Below are 21,251 nucleotides of genomic sequence, written 5' to 3'. Positions count from 1 at the left end.
TAAAAAAAATTAGCTCATTGGGGTGTGTAGCGCACCATCTTATACAGTCAAGACCTTCCCTAAATTCCTCTGATATAAGACCTGACAACTTTTCTGACCAATCCGTGATGCCCCCGCCACGGGTGGCCCACTAGAGGGGCTCACTGAACAGGCAAGCTCAAGTTTGGCTTTGATACTTCTTTGTCATAGGGCCATTACTCTTTTCTCAAAAGCTAGCTCATTGGAGTGTGCAATGTACTCGCTTATATAAACAGAACTCTCCTCAAATTTCTTCAATATGGGACCTGACATAAGGCTCCCTTCTTTCATTTTATTTTTGGTATTTTTTATTATATGTTAATAATTTACAACTTTGCTTGTAATACATTTGTTTCATAAACTATGAATAAGTTATTATTGAATGTATTATTGGCAATATATTTATATATATGAACTGTGAATAATTATGTACTTATAATTATATATAAAAAAGATTAATAACTATATTTTATAAGGAAAAACAATTTTACCAAGACAAGGGCAAAATTATCTATATATATTTATAGAAAAATATAATATTGGATTTCTGTATTTTACTCACATTTTATTATAGCTTTTGTACTTTTTTCAGTGTTTTAGATTTTCACACTTTTATCTTTCAATGATCTAATTTTTTTCACGAACAAAATATAGAGGCTTAAAATATTAAAAAAAAAAATATAAGAATTTAAAATATTCAAAAAAAGTGTAGCAACTTATAATAAAATATAAGTAAAGTATAAGATCCAAAATTATATTATTTTTACATTTATTTAGTTTTTCTTCACTTAAACCAAATAGACGCTTAGAGTCTCATCACATAAATGTCTAGACTTTAGAGATACCCCTGCCAGTAGTATTAATTTTAACTCAAATTCAAGCCCCCACGCAATATTATTCACCCCAGTCGCGTGACAAGTATCGTGCATTATTCAGTTATATAGGTCGTCGCAGTCACTTGGACGTTTTTCCCTCCTCTTTCTTTTCACGTCCACATTTCCCTGCTTGAAAATACGAAGCACGTGTTTTTAAGGACGATCATCGATTTCGTGCAAGGAAGATACGCCTTTCAAATTTTGGGCCCATGTCCCTTATCAAGGAACAGAGTCAGGTTTTTGTCAATGGTGCGTTAATTGGTAAGGCCGATTGGTCAAACATAAGATAAGAGGCATATAGTGCAATTAATGGCACGGGCTTGACTTTATGGGGGGACTTGGGTCTGAGCAAGTGGAACAAATATGGGCTTAGCACGTCATTCTTTCTCAGGTGCAATGGGCTGTACCAGAGTTTAATGCCTTCTGGCCTCCCCAGTTGAAGATGTTTCCCCCAATTGCTAAGAGCAGGTGGGACATGACTAATGAATTCATATATAAACAAATGAAGCCAACATTTTAGAAACCTGATAAAACATACAGTTTAGCCGGTATTATTTCGAAGCATTCTATCATTTGACCCTGATAGTTACAACTACGATAGGAGGTCTAACAATCATGTTATTTAAAATGAAGTCCTCCATACCGCTAGAGATAATGAATTATGGGAAAATTAGGGAGAGGTATCTACTACTACTAAAATTTTTACAAAGGATTAAAATTAGAATGAATTATAACCTTAGTATAAAATTTGCAAGCTTTAAAATTAACATGGGGTGCTATTTAAGTTACAAAAGTACTCTTTTAAAAATAAAGTTGTGCAGTTTTCACTTTCACACCCAAAAACACAAAAAAAGTATTTCTAAATTTAATTAAAATAAAATAATTTAAAAAATAATTACTTTTAAATAATTGAATCAATGTGATTTTTTAAAAATATTTACTTTTAAAAGTTGAATCAATATAATTTTTTTAAATCTTTACTTGTAAAAATTAAATCAATATAATTTTAAAAAACTTGCAAAGAATTATTCAATTCAAGAACATGCTGTCTCAATATCTGAAATCATGAATTCTTAAGGAAGATGATATTATTGATTCGTTGGGTTTCTGGGACATTAATTCAGATTTGTTTTAGTTTATTGTTTTTCATATCCTTGTTGTCTATAAAGTATTTTTTTTCCTCAAATAACATGTTTTATTAGTAACTGTGCTTTTTTGGCCAAAGTAACTATTCTTGTTGTATACTCCATATGAAAAATAAATTTTTCTCAAATAATGTATGTTTGTTAGAAATTGTGTCAAATACGTGTGAGATATGGTCAGAGAAAATGTAGGAGATATGATTAGGGACAATATAGTATTTGTAAAATTATATTTTGATTCTGGTCCTTCTAAATATTAATTATTCTTAAGATCCTATTCAATAAATATTAATGTTTTTCAGGTCCTTTGTTATAATTTTCCCATGAATTATTCCCTCCTATTACCCAAATAAAAAAAAAAAAGGAAATATTCCCAACGACCGAAGGCCTAGGTGTATTCCACTTATCATCAACATATCATCCTTGTTTAACGGGTCCAGAACTGATCACTCTCCGCATGGATTAAAATTTTCTGGGCAATGGATATTGTGGTAGATCGATTTATATTTCAACATGATGATTTGCCCTATTGCCCTTGTTCGTATATTATTGCCATGCGAATTAGCACTTGCCTCGTGCATTCATCGACGACCACCGAATACCAACAACTACTGCAACAGTAAAGAACCAGGAACCGATACTGAACGCAATTAAGTCGTCATGTTAACGTATATTTGGAACATGGAGTTAGAGTGCATGACTATGGACGCACATGCAGAAACAAGAGGCCTCTAGGGTCCGAGTCGGAATTGACCGGGACATGACGCGAGGATTTCTCTGGAGTATACAAAGAAAACAAAACAAATTTATAGATTAAAAACAATATTTATATTCATAAAATAAAGAACGAAGGCGTTAAGCGAGTGCGTGTGGTTGCGAGAATGCAAGAGAATACATATTGGAAGAAACATGGCAAGTGAATTTGCAAAATGATTAGCGGTGAAGGGAAGGACGCATTGGAATGTGCAGGTGGGTGATGGATGCAGGCAACTACTTTGAGGGAAACCCATACATGTAATATGCCCACCAGTTAGTCCATTTAATTTTCACATGGCCCCTCACCTTCATCTCTCTTCTTAGCCACTTATTTCGGTATTTCGTTCCTATCTTCATTACCCTACTCTATCTAACTCAGTCGCCCCATCTCTCTTTTCCCTTTTCATCTTTCAGACACAAGAATGGTGGTTAGCCTTCCCGAGTACATGCACTACCCCCTTGATTCAACATGAAATTTCAGTTCCTACACACACACACACACACACACACACACACACACACACACACTTCATGCCCTCCTCATTGTCCTTACAATTCCCCTACATTTACTGAAGGTGCCACTCAAGGCGCACCAACTTCCCTACTTAACCAATCAAGAAATGCGTATACAAGGTCACAATAATTCCATTAATTAAATTAACTTAGTCGCTAGTAACGGCACACCACATGATGTCGCCAGGACCATCAAGTTAGCTATGTAATATTCCCTGTAAAAAGAAAGCAAAATCCTTTCCGTACACTCTATCACTGCACTGGTTGATATGTATGTGTATATATATATAGTGGATCGGTCGAAGTGGATCTAATTAAGCCCTTGAGCGAATTCGAAAAAGTTTATGAAGTCGCCATTGTCGATCGTTATTTGCTGATTGATGCACGTAATTATTATCATTTGGAAACATGGGTGTGTCGAGTGAAGAGTTTCGTCTTCGTGCCTGTCTTCCGTTGCCTCGTTTCCTCCTTCATGAATCAAATCATAACCAGTCAATGATAGAAGACAGATAGGTAACGCTGCCATGAATACTAGCTATACGCTTAACCTAGCTAACTCCCAACCAGAACCTAATCCCATATATTCAATTAAAGTCCTTCTTTTTCTTGTCCATGCCCCTTTCAATCATTCAGGCCAAAAAAAAAAAAAAAAAAACAAAATCGCTGTCTTTTCTAATCAATCACTAGTAAACTCCCACTGATCTGTTTTTCCCTCGCCCACCTCTCAATGGGAAGGGGCTGTCGAAATTATGTACAAGGTTAAGTTGATGGCTGTTGACTTATCTGTGATAATTGGTGATTTAGATTATTATTTTTTCTTTTGAAAAAGAAACAAATAGCAGATGCGAAAAATAGAAGGTAAGGGGAAAAAAAATCTTTCTGTCTATATAACATTATCTCACGAGAAAAATTAGCATGTTATCGTTTCCAACTGTTAGGGAAGGGAATTAATTTTGGTGCTAATTGCTAAGCACCCGTGGTGCTCATCGAGGTGCTTAGATTTGGATCATCTACATTTTGATATAGATGGTCCAAAATGTTTTATTTTTTTATTAAAATAGAAATTATATTTTTTATGAATAAAAATTTTAATAAATCTATCTTAGCACTAATATAAGCAATACTGTTATATATTATCCAAATTAATAACAAAATAAATTTTTTATTTTAATAAAATGAAATAAAAAATAATCCCTTAATTATAAATCATCCTGATTAAAATTTAGATAGCCCAGGACTTATTAGAGTGCTTAGCACTAATTCTAGTTCTATTAGGGAAGAAGGGTGGGTTGGCTACTTTGTCATCAGAACAAAAAAACTGAAATAAAAGAAAAAGGTCAGTTACTTACATTGCCTACCAACTCGTTAGGAAATGCTTGGAACTAGAAAATTTGATTCATTCAATTGTAAAAGCTTACGAATGGATGTGGAGATGTTTAGAATATTCTAAGATATTTTAAGATATTATAGCGTACTCCACACACATTTTAAAGATTAGTCTAAAAATATCCTTATAAATATTAGATATTTTTTGTAAATATTTCTATAGAATATTCCAAATGATAGATGTATACCATAAAATTGGATTAACCTCCACTATCTATTAAGAAGGTGAAAAAACTCTAGATCAAGAGGGAAGTCTATAAATATCCCCCCATCCCTTATCTGGTAATCAACAAGAAAAACAAGCAAAGCAAGCAAATCAATAAAACTCTCAACTTTGGAACTATGGGTTCCCCGTACTTGAATTTCAAAGTGTCATGAGTGCTCGACCCATATCATCCAATTCAAGATCAATAATACTAAGCATTATGCTCGATCCATGCCACAACTATAGCTTGTTGGCAATATTAAGTATATATAGTAATGAAATATGCTAATCACTGTGCGCAAACTTAGTGAAGGCCATACCACATGGATTTACCATTTTAATTTTTTACTATTTTAGGGTAAACTCCCACCCCTCATGATCATACAAGTTCAATCAACATATGCAAATATATACTTATACATATCTTAATAACTCAACACATTTATAAACAAAACTTACAGATTATCACATAACCATAAAATATCTTTATCACTATTAGGCATGTTTATTGTATAACATTAACTCAAAGTCAACATATTAACCGACATGTTATATTACCCATATCAAGACAATGATAATTTAGCATACTTACAGTTACAAATGCTATGATATACAATAATTAAAATTTTTGGTTTACCTATCAAGAGTACCTATGAATATTAAATGGAGCTTCCAATAAGCTTAATAGCACCAACAATGATCAATATGCAATCAAATATACTAATAGTCATTAATGACTAATTATCCTTAATTGACTCTAATCAAAGCATAAGCCCAAAAATTCTATTGTGATCATCTACCCACAATCAAATTCATTTTTTTAGGTTTCATTAATTCACTTAGACTCTCATTAGTCTAATCAACACTATTAATAACTCATAACTTTCTTAACTTAACTAATTAACTCTAGAGTTTACTCTAAACCTCACTTTAAAATTCTAAAACATTATTAACATTATAACCCAAAGGTTAGATATACTTAAATAAAGATTCATTAATCCCATTAAAATTAGAATTTTAGGCAAACTCACAACTCATTTTTGAATTCTCAAATAACTACCCAAAAACCACGATGATAATGCATGAGAGGAAAATAATACATTATAAGTACTTACCTAAGTGATTAGAAGCTCTAAATAGACTCAATTAAATATTTACAGCAAATTCTAGCAGAGCCCTCTTCATTTACCTTCGGACTCCCACTCAAAATTCTAATTTTTTGATCTAAAATGTGAATTTGAAGACTTAAAAATCAAATTTTGGCTACAACCAAAGGTTAGAATTCCAGATTCTGAACACTATTTATTTAATTGGGCCTAATGTGGCCCAATACCAGTTAGGGTCTAATTCTAAGTCCTAATTAGGATTCGGTATACCTATTAGCCATTTGTACATTACATTTTAATCCAAGTTAACTCTCAATTGTTTAATTTATCCTTAATTATTCAATTATCCCTAAGTTAAATTTTTTAAGATGTTAGACATACGCACCCCCTCAACTTGGGAGAAATTACAAATGAGTAGTAGATATTTTGATATTTTACCTTCTCTAGTAACAAAATTTTGAACCTCTTCAAATCTAGGCCCTTATTTTTGTAAATATTTTAATTTAAGTCCAGTTATGAATTCACTAAGTCTAAAACTCTAATATAATTTTTAGAAAAGAATGTACTTATTTATTTAATTTTTTTAAAATCTCTAGTTAATTATTATATATTTTTAATATCATAAATTAGTGACTTATACGGAAGAAAACATTTTTAATAACATTTGATAATAAGTAGGGGATAATTATAAAATATATGATTATTTTAAAAAAATATTAAAAAATTATTTTTGAATTATTATTTTTAAAGTTAATCTGCACCTCCTGGTAAGGTATTGGCTTTGCCACTACTTGTCCCATTTTTAAAAATATTTTGAGGTGATTTATTATTTTAAAATATAAGATATTTTAAAACAAATAAGATTTTATTTTTAATGATTATTCCAATATTATTTTTAATTATTTCACTTCTTAAATATATTTCATTCCCTCTCACTAATAATGAAGGGTATTTTTAAAATTTATATAAACTTTAAAATTTAAAATTATATTTAATAAAATTTATTGATAAGTGTAATTCTATAAAAAAATATTATAAATTAATAAGGTGAGTATATAGATTTGATACCTTAATTTATATATGTATATTTTAATATTAGAATACATAATAAGGAACGAAGGACATGATTTATCGGAATATTTATATTATACATAAAATATAAATATACATAAATAAATATATACTTCCTCTTGTCTTATCGGAAGGATTTTTTTTTTAAATTTTTAATACAAGATATTTAATAGATATTAATTATGTTTTTTTTAACATTGATCTATTTAAATTTATTAATTACGAGAGATGATATGATGAAAATTTGAAAAAATTTATTTAAATAAAAATAAAATTAGAAGTCTATTTTGCATTAAAATAGAATTAATAACTTAAACACAAATTCTAGAAGTAGTTTAAAAGCCTTGTAACTAAGGTTGTTAAATTAGCAAGTTTAAATAAATTTGTGATAGAAATATAAATTTAAATTGTAAACTGATGAGAGTTTACTTTTATTAATAAATAATAATTCAAATTATATAATTAAATAATTAAAATATAAAATATATATAATCATAATTTAATTTAAATATATTTTAAATTAAATATAAATTATTGAAATTAAATTTTTTTATATCGATAGATTATCATACTCAATATAAAAATTTTAAAATAAAGCAACTTATTTTTATTATTTTTTTATTAATATTAATTTTTTTAGTTTTATTTTTTAACCGTGTGTTATCGCTTCTATGAAACGAGTTCTACATAATATATACATAATTTTTTTAACTCAATTAAAAATTAATAAATTTAACAAGTTTAATCTATTACATCTAGTTTAACTCATGAATTTATCTAAATTTCATCTAATATAATTTTATGAGCAAATTAATATAATTTGATAAATTAAAAATATAAAAATAATAAATTCAAACAATTAAATTTAAGAGTTTGACAACTATACTAATAATAACAAGGACGAGGGAGTAAATCAAGGAAGGGAGGATCGAAGAGCACGATTTATCAGCATATTATATATACATATATACTGTTTCAGGTGATATTGTTTCTTCGGGAAGGTGTCACTCGTTCCCAAAATTCGCTCATGCATATCCATAAAGCAAGGAAATGGGGTACTTCGATCGACGTGTCTTTCCATTCCCGGTGCATGTGAAAACATAACAAAAGACAAAAACAATTCATAAAAATATTAGCTTTTTTACTTTTTGTTGCCCCTGGAGGAATTGGAAGGGATCAGTTGACAGTTGATGGGGTAGCTGGGAACTACCACTGCCAGTGCAACTAGAGTCTGTTGGGGATCCGGCATCGTACCCCACATACGTACTGCTTTCATTTAAGCCGTTATAACTTCAAAGGATACCCACCTTCTGCAAACCAAACCTACCACTCCACAACTTTCTTAATCCACTCCTGCTCTGCCCTCTGCACTATCACCATTCACTCATGCACCTCCACATTCTCTGAATTAAGTCCTCCTGATGCTTGAAAAACCTTCCCCAAATTCTATCAACTCTCCGCGCACTTTCCACCTTCTGTAGCTCTTTCCCAAGGTTCGTAGCCCATTTCTACTTATTGCCCCTTTTATTATTTATACTGTACTCTCATGGGCGCGGCCGTGTGGGAATCTAAATTTCCACCGTCGGCGTCTAGAGATTTGCTGATTACAACGTTGTGAATTATCTCAGTGGGCAATGTCTTTCTTCGCCGCATTCCATGTTCACGCTTAACTGCATCTGAGACACCGAACTGGGCTGTGTTCGGTTCCTCATATTTTGGAAGTTCCATCCAGCAACAACGCGTTCCTAATTAAATTTGTAGTTGGACCCCGGGTTCTCTTGAATGAATTGACCCTTCTTTATGTCTCGACAATTCGGAGTTTGAATTTATGAAGATTGATATCTGTGAATTCTGTTAGTTAATAAACGCACAAATCAATTGACGTGATAAAAAAATGGCTTCTCCCGAGCTGCCGTTAATCTTCTTGTGATTATGCAATGCGCAGGAAGCACGGAGAAGCGGAACAATGGCCGGCCTTGAGCGTGGAAATGTGTGCATGAATGGTGTTGTGCCAAATAGGCATCCTGCAGCAATATCTGAAGTGGACGAGTTCTGCCGCAGCCTTGGGGGGGATAAGCCAATTCATAGCATACTGATCGCGAACAATGGAATGGCAGCCGTCAAATTTATACGCAGTGTTAGGAGCTGGGCCTATGAGACATTTGGATCAGAGAAGGCTATCTTGTTGATAGCAATGGCTACTCCGGAGGACATGAGAATCAACGCAGAACATATCAGAATGGCCGATCAATTTGTGGAAGTACCTGGTGGCACCAATAACAATAACTATGCCAATGTGCAGCTTATTGTAGAGGTGAGTGCAGGTTTATTTTGTGAGGTTCCGGACATTTAAATTTTGTTTGTAAAAATTTGCGCAAAATGAAGATGTTGTCATGGAATGTGGTGGGAGTTTCAATTTTCGAAACCTGTCAATTCTAAGGTCTTCATGAAGAAAAAACACGTCCAGATTTTTCTAAAAGATTGATGAACATTATTAGCATCATGAAGTTTCGGAGAGTAGACAAGGAGCTTTAGGAATGTCTACTTCCCAAAACATGAGATATACAAATCTGATGCATGAGTTGTTCCAGTCAGCTGCTATTATTTCATATTACCTAAGGTTTACTGTAACTTGCACTGCTCATTATGGTGATCCTAGTTGCTTATGTAGTAATAAATTCTTGTGACATGATATAACTTCTAATGTCAGCTAACTTGTATTTTTGGCCAAAAAAAAAAAAAAAGCTAACTTGTATGCAATATACTTCAAGATGGCGGAGATAACTCACGTTGATGCAGTTTGGCCTGGTTGGGGTCACGCATCAGAAAATCCTGAACTTCCTGAAGCATTGAATGCAAAGGGAATTGTATTTCTCGGACCTCCTTCCATATCCATGGCTGCATTGGGAGATAAAATTGGTTCCTCATTGATTGCTCAAGCAGCAAAAGTGCCAACCCTTCCATGGAGTGGTTCTCATGTAATTTTCAGTCTTCAGCTGCAGTGATGCCTTTACTAACGGATGTCCAACTTTTTATAACTTAAAGTTTCTTTTGAAAGGTGAAAGTTCCATCCGGGAGTAACTTGGTTACTATTCCTGATGATATTTACCGAGAAGCATGTGTCTATTCAACCGAGGAAGCAATTGCAAGTTGTCAAGTTGTTGGTTACCCTGCTATGATCAAGGCATCTTGGGGGGGTGGTGGTAAAGGCATAAGGAAGGTTTGCTTCCTGACAACTTCACATCATTCTTGCAGCTGATATTGCAAACTAATTTTGTCCTGAGTATATAAATTATTTTCAATCATTCTGCTAGATTAAATTCCTATAAAGCTAAGGAACTTTGTTTCGACCCTCTACTTTTTCAGCAAAATTTAAAAATTAACATCCATGCGGATACTATAGGTTCATAATGATGATGAGGTCAGGGCACTGTTCAAGCAAGTTCAAGGTGAAGTTCCAGGCTCACCCATATTTATAATGAAGGTGGCATCCCAGGTTAGATAAACCTCTTAACTCTCAGATGAACCTTGGCTCTTGGGGTCTTGATCATATTCTGATGATATTTTTTATTTCTAATTAGAGCCGGCATTTGGAAGTCCAATTGCTTTGTGATCAGTATGGAAATGTCGCGGCTTTGCATAGCCGTGATTGTAGTGTGCAAAGGAGGCACCAAAAGGTAAGACGATTGTTTCCACTTTCATTTATCCCACCAAATTGCTGTGGTTAAGAAAATTTTGTAAATGATTTAATCACTCTTTTGTAAATAGATTATTGAGGAGGGACCAATTACTGTAGCTCCTTTGGAGACAGTGAAAAAACTGGAACAGGCAGCTAGAAGATTGGCTAAAAGTGTAAATTATGTCGGGGCTGCTACTGTTGAGTATCTATATAGTATGGATACTGGCGAGTTCTACTTTCTAGAGCTGAATCCCAGGCTACAGGTGTTGTAAAATGTTTAGCTTCACTTTTATGAGCTGATCCATTGTCTTATTGAATTTGGTTTTTCATGGGTAATGATTATTATGTTAGTTGGAATCAGCTTGTCAAATGGACGTGGAAGCGTAAAATTCTTTCAAATAATGCTTAAGATATTTTGTAACAACCAAACCATTTGGGTTTAGCAAAATTACTCACAGATAACTCTTCTTTATATTATTGGGCATGTTTTGATACAATGCTTGGAGTAATGCCAAGTGTTAGGTCTTACTGTGTATTGTATCATATTTTTTTCAATTTATTTTTCTGGTTGCTGTCTTTTCTTTTTCTTTCTTCTTTTTTGCCTTTTTTCAATGTGACTGATTATTCTATCTTTGATTCTTATATAGGTTGAACACCCAGTTACTGAGTGGATAGCAGAGGTGAATCTGCCTGCAGCACAAGTATCTGTTGGGATGGGTATTCCCCTCTGGCAAATTCCTGGTACAAATGATTAATAACTCATTATAGTTTGTTTTATTTTTTGTTGTTTTCTCAGTGATTTGGCCTGTACACCTGCCTTTCACTTTCCTCCTTTAACAGAGATAAGGCGATTCTATGGGATGGAACATGGTGGAGGATATAATGCTTGGAGGAAAACATCGGTTTTAGCCACACCTTTTGATTTTGACAAAGCGGAATCTACAAGGCCAAAAGGTCACTGTGTGGCTGTGCGAGTGACTAGTGAGGATCCTGATGATGGGTTTAAGCCCACTAGTGGAAAAGTGCAGGCAAGTTACTGAGTTCTTCAGTGATCTCAAGCATTATTTGTTCTCTTCCATAGATTATATTGAGTTGCAATTATTTGCGCAGGAGCTGAGCTTCAAAAGCAAGCCAAATGTGTGGGCTTACTTCTCTGTTAAGGTAAGTTTCATTGTTCCTTTGCATATGGGTCTGACTTCAATTCAAGGGGCTTACTTTCTTCTTCTTCTTCTTCTTCTTCTTCTTTCTTTTTGGCTTGTATGATTGCAGTCTGGCGGAGGAATTCATGAATTCTCAGATTCTCAATTTGGTAAGTCTTAACTATTGATCGCACAATTTTGTCATGAGAAACATGCTTAACCCCATAAACATGATCCCGGAAAATAGTAGAACAAGAGCTAGGATTGTTGGAGAGTTTTGAGCTAGAAAGTATTGAAATATGTGTTACTTTCTTACGTATATTACAAAAGTCCCTTAGAATAACTTATCTTCTATAAGCTTCTAATATCCTTATCTTGGGCCACAGGACATGTTTTTGCATTTGGAGAATCTAGGGCTTTAGCTATTGCAAATATGGTTCTAGGACTGAAGGAGATTCAAATTCGGGGAGAAATTCGCACCAATGTTGACTATACCATCGATCTTCTAAATGTGAGAGGCTCATGCTGACAACTTATACAAAAAGAGCTTTAGAAATATAGAAGTAACAATTCTACAATATTTGGTCTCAGGCTTCAGACTACAGAGAAAACAAAATTCACACAGGATGGCTGGATGGTAGAATTGCAATGCGAGTTAGAGCAGAAAGGCCTCGTTGGTATCTTTCTGTTGTTGGAGGGGCACTTTTTGTAAGCAAACTTATTTTTCTATAGCTTTACCTTTTTTAAGGTTTTATATTGTAGGGTGAATGATCTATGCTCTTTTTTGCCCCTGGTAATCTCATGATTTGTGCTCTACGGCATGCAGAAAGCTTCTACTATCAGTGCAGCCTTGGTTTCAGATTATGTTGGTTATCTTGAAAAAGGACAAATCCCTCCTAAGGTATTGTGCTTAGTTCAGAGAATCATTAGTTCATAACTTCATTTAACTCTTGTTTTCTAGGGATATTGATTTACTTTATAATGATCTCAGCACATATCTCTTGTCCACTCACAAGTGTCCTTGAACATTGAAGGAAGCAAATATATGGTATGTATTATTATAAATGTCAATCTAATGGTATATTTTCTGTAGTTTCATGGATTTTGGGAGATTTTCTCCAGCATAAGTCCTACCCAAATTTTTTAAATTAACATCTATTAAAAACAATGTCTAGATTAACATGTCAAGAGGTGGGCCAGGAAGTTACAGATTGAGAATGAATGAATCAGAGATAGAAGCAGAGATACATACTTTACGTGATGGAGGTTTGTTGATGCAGGCAAGTAATCATTCTCTAAACTTCCACCGCTTGTCATTCTACATTTCTTCTTTAGTTTGTTACTTACGCTTATTATTTGGGTTATTGATAGTGTTTCATGCTTTTTAAATAATTTAATGTTCTTGTGGAAGCCAAAATTTCAATATATTGGTTACAGTTTTTAATACGAAGATCCTAATAATTGCATAGTTTGCAATTGGACTATTGGATTTTTATACTTTGCATTTAAACGGATATTTTAGCTTATAGTGTCTATTCTTCTTAGATGATTAACCTTTCTTCCACTTTTGATTGCTAAAATTCTTAACCACTAGCTTCTACTTTCTACAGTTGGATGGGAACAGTCATGTGATATATGCTGAGGAAGAAGCAGCTGGAACTCGCCTTCTAATAGATGGGAGGACTTGTTTGCTTCAGGTAAAATCCGTTCATTTTTATCCTTAGGTTCTACTTTGAGTTTTCTTGTGGCTAAGGAGAATTTCTAAACATATTTTATATGCAGAATGATCATGATCCATCAAAGTTGGTTGCCGAGACTCCATGCAAACTTCTAAGATTTTTGGTGACCGACGCTAGTCATATTGATGCTAGCACACCATATGCTGAAGTTGAGGTCATGAAGATGTGTATGCCTCTTCTTTCACCAGCTTCTGGGGTTATTCATTTCAAAATATCTGAAGGCCAACCGATGCAGGTATATGATGTTGCAAATAGAAGTATCAATTGTTTTAATCACAACCAGTTTTAAGAAAGTATTTTTCTTTGTAGGCTGGGGAGCTCATAGCAAGGCTTGATCTAGATGATCCATCAGCAGTACGAAAAGCAGAACCCTTCCATGGGGGTTTCCCAGTTCTGGGTTCTCCTACTGCAATTTCTGATAGAGTTCATCAGAGGTGTGCTGCAAGTTTAAATGCAGCACGGATGATTCTAGCTGGCTATGAGCACAAAATTGATGATGTGAGCTCCATTAACACCAGATTGTAACAATATTTATAGCTTGTTGTAATTCATCTTTCATGAACCCATTGCTTGTATTGATACTTTAGTTTTTTTGTATGGTTCTCTTATCAATGAGTTTGACATCTGTCTCAGGTTGTGCAAAATTTGCTCAATTGCCTTGACAGTCCTGAATTACCTTTTCTTCAATGGCAAGAATGCTTTTCTGTTTTGGCAAACCGTCTTCCAAAAGATCTAAAAAACGAGGTGATGAGACACCCTTCTGGCAATCTCCTTGTTTTAATACGAAAACATTAACCTGAGTTAGCCTTGAACTTTGCAATTTGTCAGTTGGAATCAAAATATAAGGAGTTCGAGAGGATATCAAGCTCCCAAAATGTTGATTTTCCCGCCAAATTATTGAAGGGCATTCTTGAAGTGAGTTAAAGCTTTGGACTTCCTTACTCTAATTTCTCCCATTTTAGCATGAATATACTCATAAGGTGTGATTACATTGCAGGCTCACCTTTCCTCCCATCGTGACAAAGAAAAGGAATCACAAGAAAGGATTGTTGAACCTTTAATGAGTCTAGTGAAGTCTTATGAGGGTGGGAGAGAGAGCCATGCTCGAATAATTGTTCAATCCCTTTTTGAAGAGTATCTTTCTGTTGAAGAACTATTTAACGATAACATACAGGTTAGTTTGATTAATGCAGTGCCACTACTAATTATCTGGATAATTTAAGTAGTTATGAAGTTGACCGAGCTATTAGGACTTGAAATGAAAATGTAAATCCAGGATGTTCTTTTTTTCATTCCTCCCTTCTTCTTGCCAGACTGGTCTTTCTAAGGAATCTTAAAAGAAAGAAGCAATTATCAGTGGTAGTTGAGCTTAGTAGTTTCCCTAGTTCAAAAACTAGCAAGTTATACGTATGCTCTATTTGTGTTAAAATACCACAAACTAAATTAGGAAGTGATCAAGTAACTTATGATATAAATATTGTTTGAGTTTTCATTTAATTATTTTGAATATCCATAACCTTCTATCTTCCTACTCCACCCTCTTTCCAGGCTGACGTAATTGAACGACTCCGCCTTCAATATCAGAAAGATCTATTGAAGGTTGTGGATGTAGTACTCTCCCATCAGGTATAAACTCTTATTAAATATCCATCCCGAGTACTTCTCTTTCTTTCAACTATGTTAATTTTATTTCTTGGATTTCAGGGCATGAAGAATAAAAATAAGTTGATACTGCAGCTAATGGAACAACTAGTGTACCCTAACCCTGCTGGCTACAGGGATCAGTTGATCCGTTTCTCATCACTCAACCATACAAATTATTCTGAGGTTTGGACAAAATCTCAAGATACTTTGGTCTTACAAAAACAAATTGGTGTGATACCTCTTCTTCCCTTCCCCACAAAGAGAATTAATGGAGGGAAAATATGGCAAAGAATTTGACACCCTATTATCTTCCCAAATCATTCTTCATCGTATGGTACTTTTAGGGGTCATAATGTCCCTTGCTGAGGGGGAACAAGCATCTGTCTTTCCAATATAGTTGTTTATGTCATCCTGACACCCTATTTTCATGATGCAGTTAGCTCTTAAGGCAAGTCAACTTCTAGAACAAACAAAATTAAGTGAACTTCGTTCCAGCATAGCTAGGAGTCTTTCAGAACTGGAGATGTTCACTGAAGATGGTGAAAATATTGATACTCCCAAGAGGAAGAGTGCCATTAATGATCGAATGGAGGACATTGTGAGTGCTCCTTTGGCAGTAGAAGATGCCCTTGTGGGTTTGTTTGATCACAGTGATCACACCCTTCAAAGGCGGGTTGTGGAAACTTATGTCCGTAGGTTGTACCAGGTATATGAGTTTATTTTGTGCTATTATTTTATTCCTTTTCATCTTCTTTAAATTGCCAGGCAACAATGTTCGTTTTTTTTTTTTTTTAACTTATAGCATCTTTTATCAGCCATATCTTGTAAAAGAGAGTGTTAGGATGCAATGGCACAAGTCTGGCCTTATTGCCTCCTGGGAGTTTTTGGAAGAGTATGTTGAAAGGAAGAGCGCATCTGAAGACCAAAGGTCCAATAAAATATTAGTAGAAAATCGAGGCAAGGGAAAATGGGGAGCAATGGTTATAGTCAAATCTCTTCAATTTTTGCCTACAATTGTTGGTGCTGCATTGAAGGAAGCTACCCATAACTTTCACAAAACACTTCCTAAAGGCTCTACTGAAGCTATTAATGACTATGGTAATATGATGCATATAGCATTGGTGGGCATCAACAATCAGATGAGATTACTACAAGATAGGTACGATATATTAAACAAATACTTACTTTCAACCATAAGTAATTGAACAATTCTTTGATTTTGCTCAAAGATCAACAATGATATAGTTTATAGTTTGTTTTGGATTTTTAGACTCGCTGAAAAATTGACTTATTTTTTAATTTTATTTTTATCCAGAGATGATAATCTCTAATAAGTTTTATACAAGTGCCATCTTGGATTCTTTGCAGTGGTGATGAGGACCAAGCTCAAGAAAGGACTAATAAGTTAGCCAAATTGCTCAAAGAACAGGAAGTAGGATCAGCTATACACGCTGTAGGTGTGGGAGTAATCAGTTGCATTATACAGAGGGATGAAGGGCGAGCCCCAATGAGACACTCGTTTCACTGGTCTGAAGAAAAGATCTGTTATGAGGAGGAGCCTCTGTTGCGTTATTTGGAACCTCCCTTATCCGTTTATCTTGAATTGGTTAGTTTAATAACTTCAGGGTTCAAATCTTGTGTTTCACTTTAAAAGGATAGAATATTGAAAATTTCACTTGTGTGCTTGGTCTTAAGGTCATTAACATGTATATGGTTACAGGACAAACTTAAAGGCTATGAGAATATAAAGTATACCCCATCCCGAGATCGTCAATGGCATTTGTACACAGTTGTAGATCCTAGGCCACATTCATTTCAAAGAACGTTTCTTCGAACACTAGTAAGACAACCAACTACAAATGAAGATTTGTCAGGTCAAGGGCTAGTTATGGAAACATTGAATGCTCAAAAGGATATGCCTCTTACTTCAAGGAGCATTTTGAGATCCTTGATGGCTGCAATGGAGGAATTGGAACTTAATGCACACAACACCACTGTCAAATCTGAAAATGCTCATATGTATCTCCATATCATACGAGAGCAACAAATAGATGATATTCTGCTTTATTCCAGGTACTTATGGTGATGGCACAACCTATTCTTCTAGCACAAGGGAAAATCTTTTTAACTCTGTCTTAAATTTTGGATGTTGTTGCCAGGAGGATTAACGTGGATGCTAGTCAAGAAGAAGCAGCTGTTGAGTCAATCTTGAAAGAATTGGCATATGAGATCCATTCATCCGTTGGCGTTAGAATGCATAGATTAGGGGTTGCAGAGTGGGAAGTTAAGCTCTGTATAGCATCCTCTGGACAAGCAAACGGTGCTTGGAGGGTCGTTGTAACAAATGTTACTGGTCATACTTGCACCGTACATGTAAGTATTTTCTCTTTATAAAAAAGGGGGAAAAATTCAAGGATAGCTCCCTACATGTTGCCGTTTTATCGACAGTTTAGTCAATTATGGTTAAAGGTTCCTTTCAGAAAGCATGCTAGGTATAGGTCCTTCCTCATCACAAAAGTGTAAACAGTTAGAACAATTGGGATGCCTAGCAAAATTCTAATTATGTGCCTGAAAAAAAGACGACGACAAACTAGGTTTTCCTATTTTTAAATATAGATACCTGATTGGCATATTACTTTCGGATTTAGAATTATTATGAACAAAGATGGTCCATAAATCATGATTAAATTTCAATATATATATATATATTTTTTCAGATATACAGAGAAGCGGAGGAGAAAAGCACTCATAAAGTTGCATACAGGTCAATCAACGGAAAAGGTCCTTTGCATGATGTACCAGTGAATGAAAACTATCAACCTTTGGGGATCATTGACCGAAAACGTCTTTTAGCAAGGAAGAACAACACCACATACTGCTATGATTTTCCACTAGTCAGTTCTCTCTCTCTCTCTAATTTAGTTTAGATTTAGTTTTCTAATGGTATCTTTGTGTGTTTGCACCTTGAAAAGCAAACTATATTTCCTGAGGAGATATGTTACTTGCAGGCATTTGAAACGGCCTTGGAACAGCTATGGGCAATCCAACACCACGGATTTCAAAAAGCCAAAGATAAGGATCTTCTAAAAGCAACAGAGCTTAAATTTGTTGATAAAGAAGGTAGTTGGGGTGCGCCGCTGGTTCCTGTGGAGCATCCACCTGGACTTAATGACGTTGGTATGGTAGCCTGGTTTATGGAAATGCGCACCCCTGAGTTTCCATCTGGAAGGACAATATTGGTTGTAGCAAATGATGTAACCTTCAAGGCCGGTTCTTTTGGCCCAAGAGAGGATGCATTCTTCCATGCTGTAACTGATCTTGCATGTGCAAAAAAACTACCTTTAATTTACCTAGCAGCAAATTCTGGTGCTCGTTTAGGTGTGGCTGAGGAAGTTAAAGCTTGTTTCAAAGTTGGTTGGTCTGATGAATCTAATCCAGAGCATGGTTTTCAATATGTATATTTGACGCCAGAGGATTATGCTCGGATCGGATCATCAGTGATAACACACGAGTTAAAGCTGGAGACTGGAGAAACTAGATGGGTTATAGATACCGTTGTTGGAGAAGAGGATGGTCTGGGGGTTGAAAACTTGAGTGGCAGTGGGGGCATTGCTGGTGCCTATTCTAGGGCATACAAAGAAACTTTTACCTTAACATATGTGACTGGAAGGACTGTTGGAATAGGTGCTTATCTTGCCAGACTTGGCATGAGATGCATTCAGAGGCTTGATCAACCCATAATTCTTACAGGTTTTTCTGCATTAAACAAGCTTCTTGGTCGGGAGGTGTACAGCTCTCACATGCAGCTAGGTGGACCTAAAATCATGGCAACAAATGGAGTTGTCCATCTTACTGTTTCTGATGATCTTGAAGGCATTTCTGCTATTTTGAAGTGGCTTAGCTACATTCCTTCTTGTGTAGGCGGTACTCTACCCATTATGCAACCCATGGATCCTCCAGAAAGGCCCGTGGAGTATTTCCCTGAAAACTCATGTGATCCTCGTGCTGCCATTTCTGGTACTCTAGGCAGTAAGGGAAGATGGCTAGGGGGTATATTTGACAAGGATAGCTTTGTGGAGACACTAGCTGGATGGGCAAGGACAGTTGTTACTGGAAGAGCAAAACTTGGAGGAATCCCTGTAGGAATTGTTGCTGTTGAAACACAAACAATGATGCAAGTAATACCGGCCGATCCGGGGCAACTTGATTCTCATGAAAGAGTGGTTCCTCAAGCAGGGCAAGTATGGTTTCCTGATTCTGCAACCAAGACAGCCCAAGCAATATTGGATTTCAACAGAGAGGAGCTCCCACTATTCATTCTTGCTAATTGGAGAGGGTTTTCTGGGGGCCAAAGGGACCTTTTTGAAGGAATTCTTCAAGCTGGATCAACCATTGTGGAGAACCTGAGAACGTACAAGCAACCCATATTTGTATATCTCCCAATGTTGGGTGAACTCCGTGGTGGGGCATGGGTTGTTGTGGACAGTAAAATCAATTCGAATCACATTGAAATGTATGCTGATCAAACAGCTAAAGGCAATGTCTTGGAACCAGAAGGGATGGTTGAGATCAAATTCAGGACAAAGGAATTGTTGGAGTGCATGGGCAGGCTTGATCAACAACTGATTAATTTGAAGGCAAAACTTCAGGATGCAAAGACTAGTAGGGCCCTCGGGAGAATTGAATCCTTACAGCAGCAAATCAACTCCCGCGAGAAGCAACTTTTGCCGGTGTACACACAGATAGCCACCAAATTTGCTGAATTACATGACACATCCTTACGAATGGCTGCCAAGGGTGTAATAAGAGAAGTCCTGGATTGGAGCAAGTCCCGTTCTTTCTTCTACCGGAGATTGCGTAGGAGAATTGGTGAACATTCACTGATCAACAGTGTGAGAGATGCAGCTGGTGATCAACTGTCACATGAATCTGCAATGGGCTTGGTAAAAAATTGGTATCTGAGTTCTGATATCTCCAGAGGTGAAGATGCTTGGTTGGACGATGAAAGTTTCTTTAGATGGAAGAAGGAACCTAGTAATTACGAGGATAAACTAAAAGCATTACGCGCTCAGAAGCTGATGCTTCAATTGACTAGTATTGGAGACTCGGCTTTGGAGCTGCAAGCGTTACCTCAAGGATTTTCTGCTCTTTTAAGCAAGGTATTATTGTTATTTTCTTGTGTCTTTTCTAATTTGCAATTTGTTTCTTATCTCCTGAAACATGGTGGTATTTTTGTTTTTAATCTCTTGTAGTTGGAGCCACCAAGGCGGGCGAAGTTGATTGAAGAACTTCGCAAGGTAATTAAATTAGAAGGTTAAATGCTTCTCGAGCGGCTAAAGAAACTCGAGCAAAAGCTGCCTTGTAAGTGCCGTAACATGTTTCGTTAACCAGTTGTTCTAATCCCATGCCTAAGCTTTTTATCCACATGGAACAGCAATATTTCCAATATCTCGTTGCTATATTGAGTGTAAATCATATCTATATGTAATTTCCTGAAGTTAGCTCAAGGGTCGCAGCCAGCGTTGGTGAGCTCATGTTTATTCGCAAAGCCGGCTGATTGATTCTTTCCAGTTTCCTTGTATCTGAATTTGGAGAGCGCGTTGATTATTATTCATAGGGAATTTCAAGCCAAGTGTGTGGGTGTTTCACGCTGCTAATCCGCCAGCAAGTGTGCGGTTTAATCATGCTCGTTTTCTACCATGCTCTAAGAAAATTAGAAAAACAATTAAGATATCATATCATATCATATCAGTAGCTCGCATATACATGTCATGACTCATGATATATATTATTTATATATAATAGAAAAATCATCCAAAAACAGTGCCAATACGCAATTTCAACATGGCTTCCTATGTATATATAAAAATGTCATAACAAAAATCATTACACTACTGTATACCATTACATTTGATAAAAAAAACTACATGATATTAAAAAAAAAAAATCAGCGCCAGAATGATAAATCTGTTCCTCCT

The 21,251-nt window shown here is 35.3% G+C and overlaps 1 protein-coding gene across 2 annotated transcripts; it reads left to right on the top strand.

Annotated features, from left to right (window-relative positions):
• Positions 1 to 8,378: 8,378 nt before the first annotated feature.
• On the top strand, positions 8,379 to 20,905 carry LOC129302203 (acetyl-CoA carboxylase 1-like). 2 transcript variants are annotated; one of them, XM_054940913.1, is made up of 33 exons: positions 8,379 to 8,565; positions 8,701 to 8,925; positions 9,018 to 9,386; positions 9,844 to 10,050; positions 10,131 to 10,292; positions 10,476 to 10,568; positions 10,654 to 10,749; positions 10,841 to 11,014; positions 11,399 to 11,492; positions 11,592 to 11,779; positions 11,862 to 11,912; positions 12,021 to 12,060; positions 12,277 to 12,401; positions 12,482 to 12,598; positions 12,717 to 12,791; positions 12,882 to 12,938; positions 13,066 to 13,170; positions 13,501 to 13,587; positions 13,673 to 13,864; positions 13,939 to 14,127; positions 14,263 to 14,373; positions 14,458 to 14,544; positions 14,627 to 14,803; positions 15,178 to 15,255; positions 15,334 to 15,456; positions 15,710 to 15,979; positions 16,089 to 16,432; positions 16,642 to 16,879; positions 16,994 to 17,346; positions 17,433 to 17,646; positions 17,991 to 18,167; positions 18,282 to 20,432; positions 20,526 to 20,905. In XM_054940913.1, the coding sequence occupies exons 3-33, from the start codon at positions 9,039 to 9,041 to the stop codon at positions 20,589 to 20,591; spliced, it is 6,789 nt and encodes a 2,262-aa protein (XP_054796888.1). In that variant the 5' UTR covers positions 8,379 to 8,565; positions 8,701 to 8,925; positions 9,018 to 9,038; the 3' UTR covers positions 20,592 to 20,905. The 2 variants fall into 2 exon arrangements, with proteins under 2 accessions (XP_054796888.1, XP_054796887.1); XM_054940912.1 differs by lacking the exon at positions 8,701 to 8,925.
• Positions 20,906 to 21,251: the final 346 nt, after the last annotated feature.

This window comes from Prosopis cineraria, unplaced genomic scaffold (genome assembly GCF_029017545.1).
Source record: "Prosopis cineraria cultivar Desert tree isolate PC_DT_omini unplaced genomic scaffold, ASM2901754v1 PC2, whole genome shotgun sequence".
Taxonomy (NCBI): Eukaryota; Viridiplantae; Streptophyta; class Magnoliopsida; order Fabales; family Fabaceae; genus Prosopis; species Prosopis cineraria.
The sequence above is the reverse complement of the archived record's forward strand: the minus strand, read 5'-3'. Positions and strand labels throughout refer to the sequence as shown.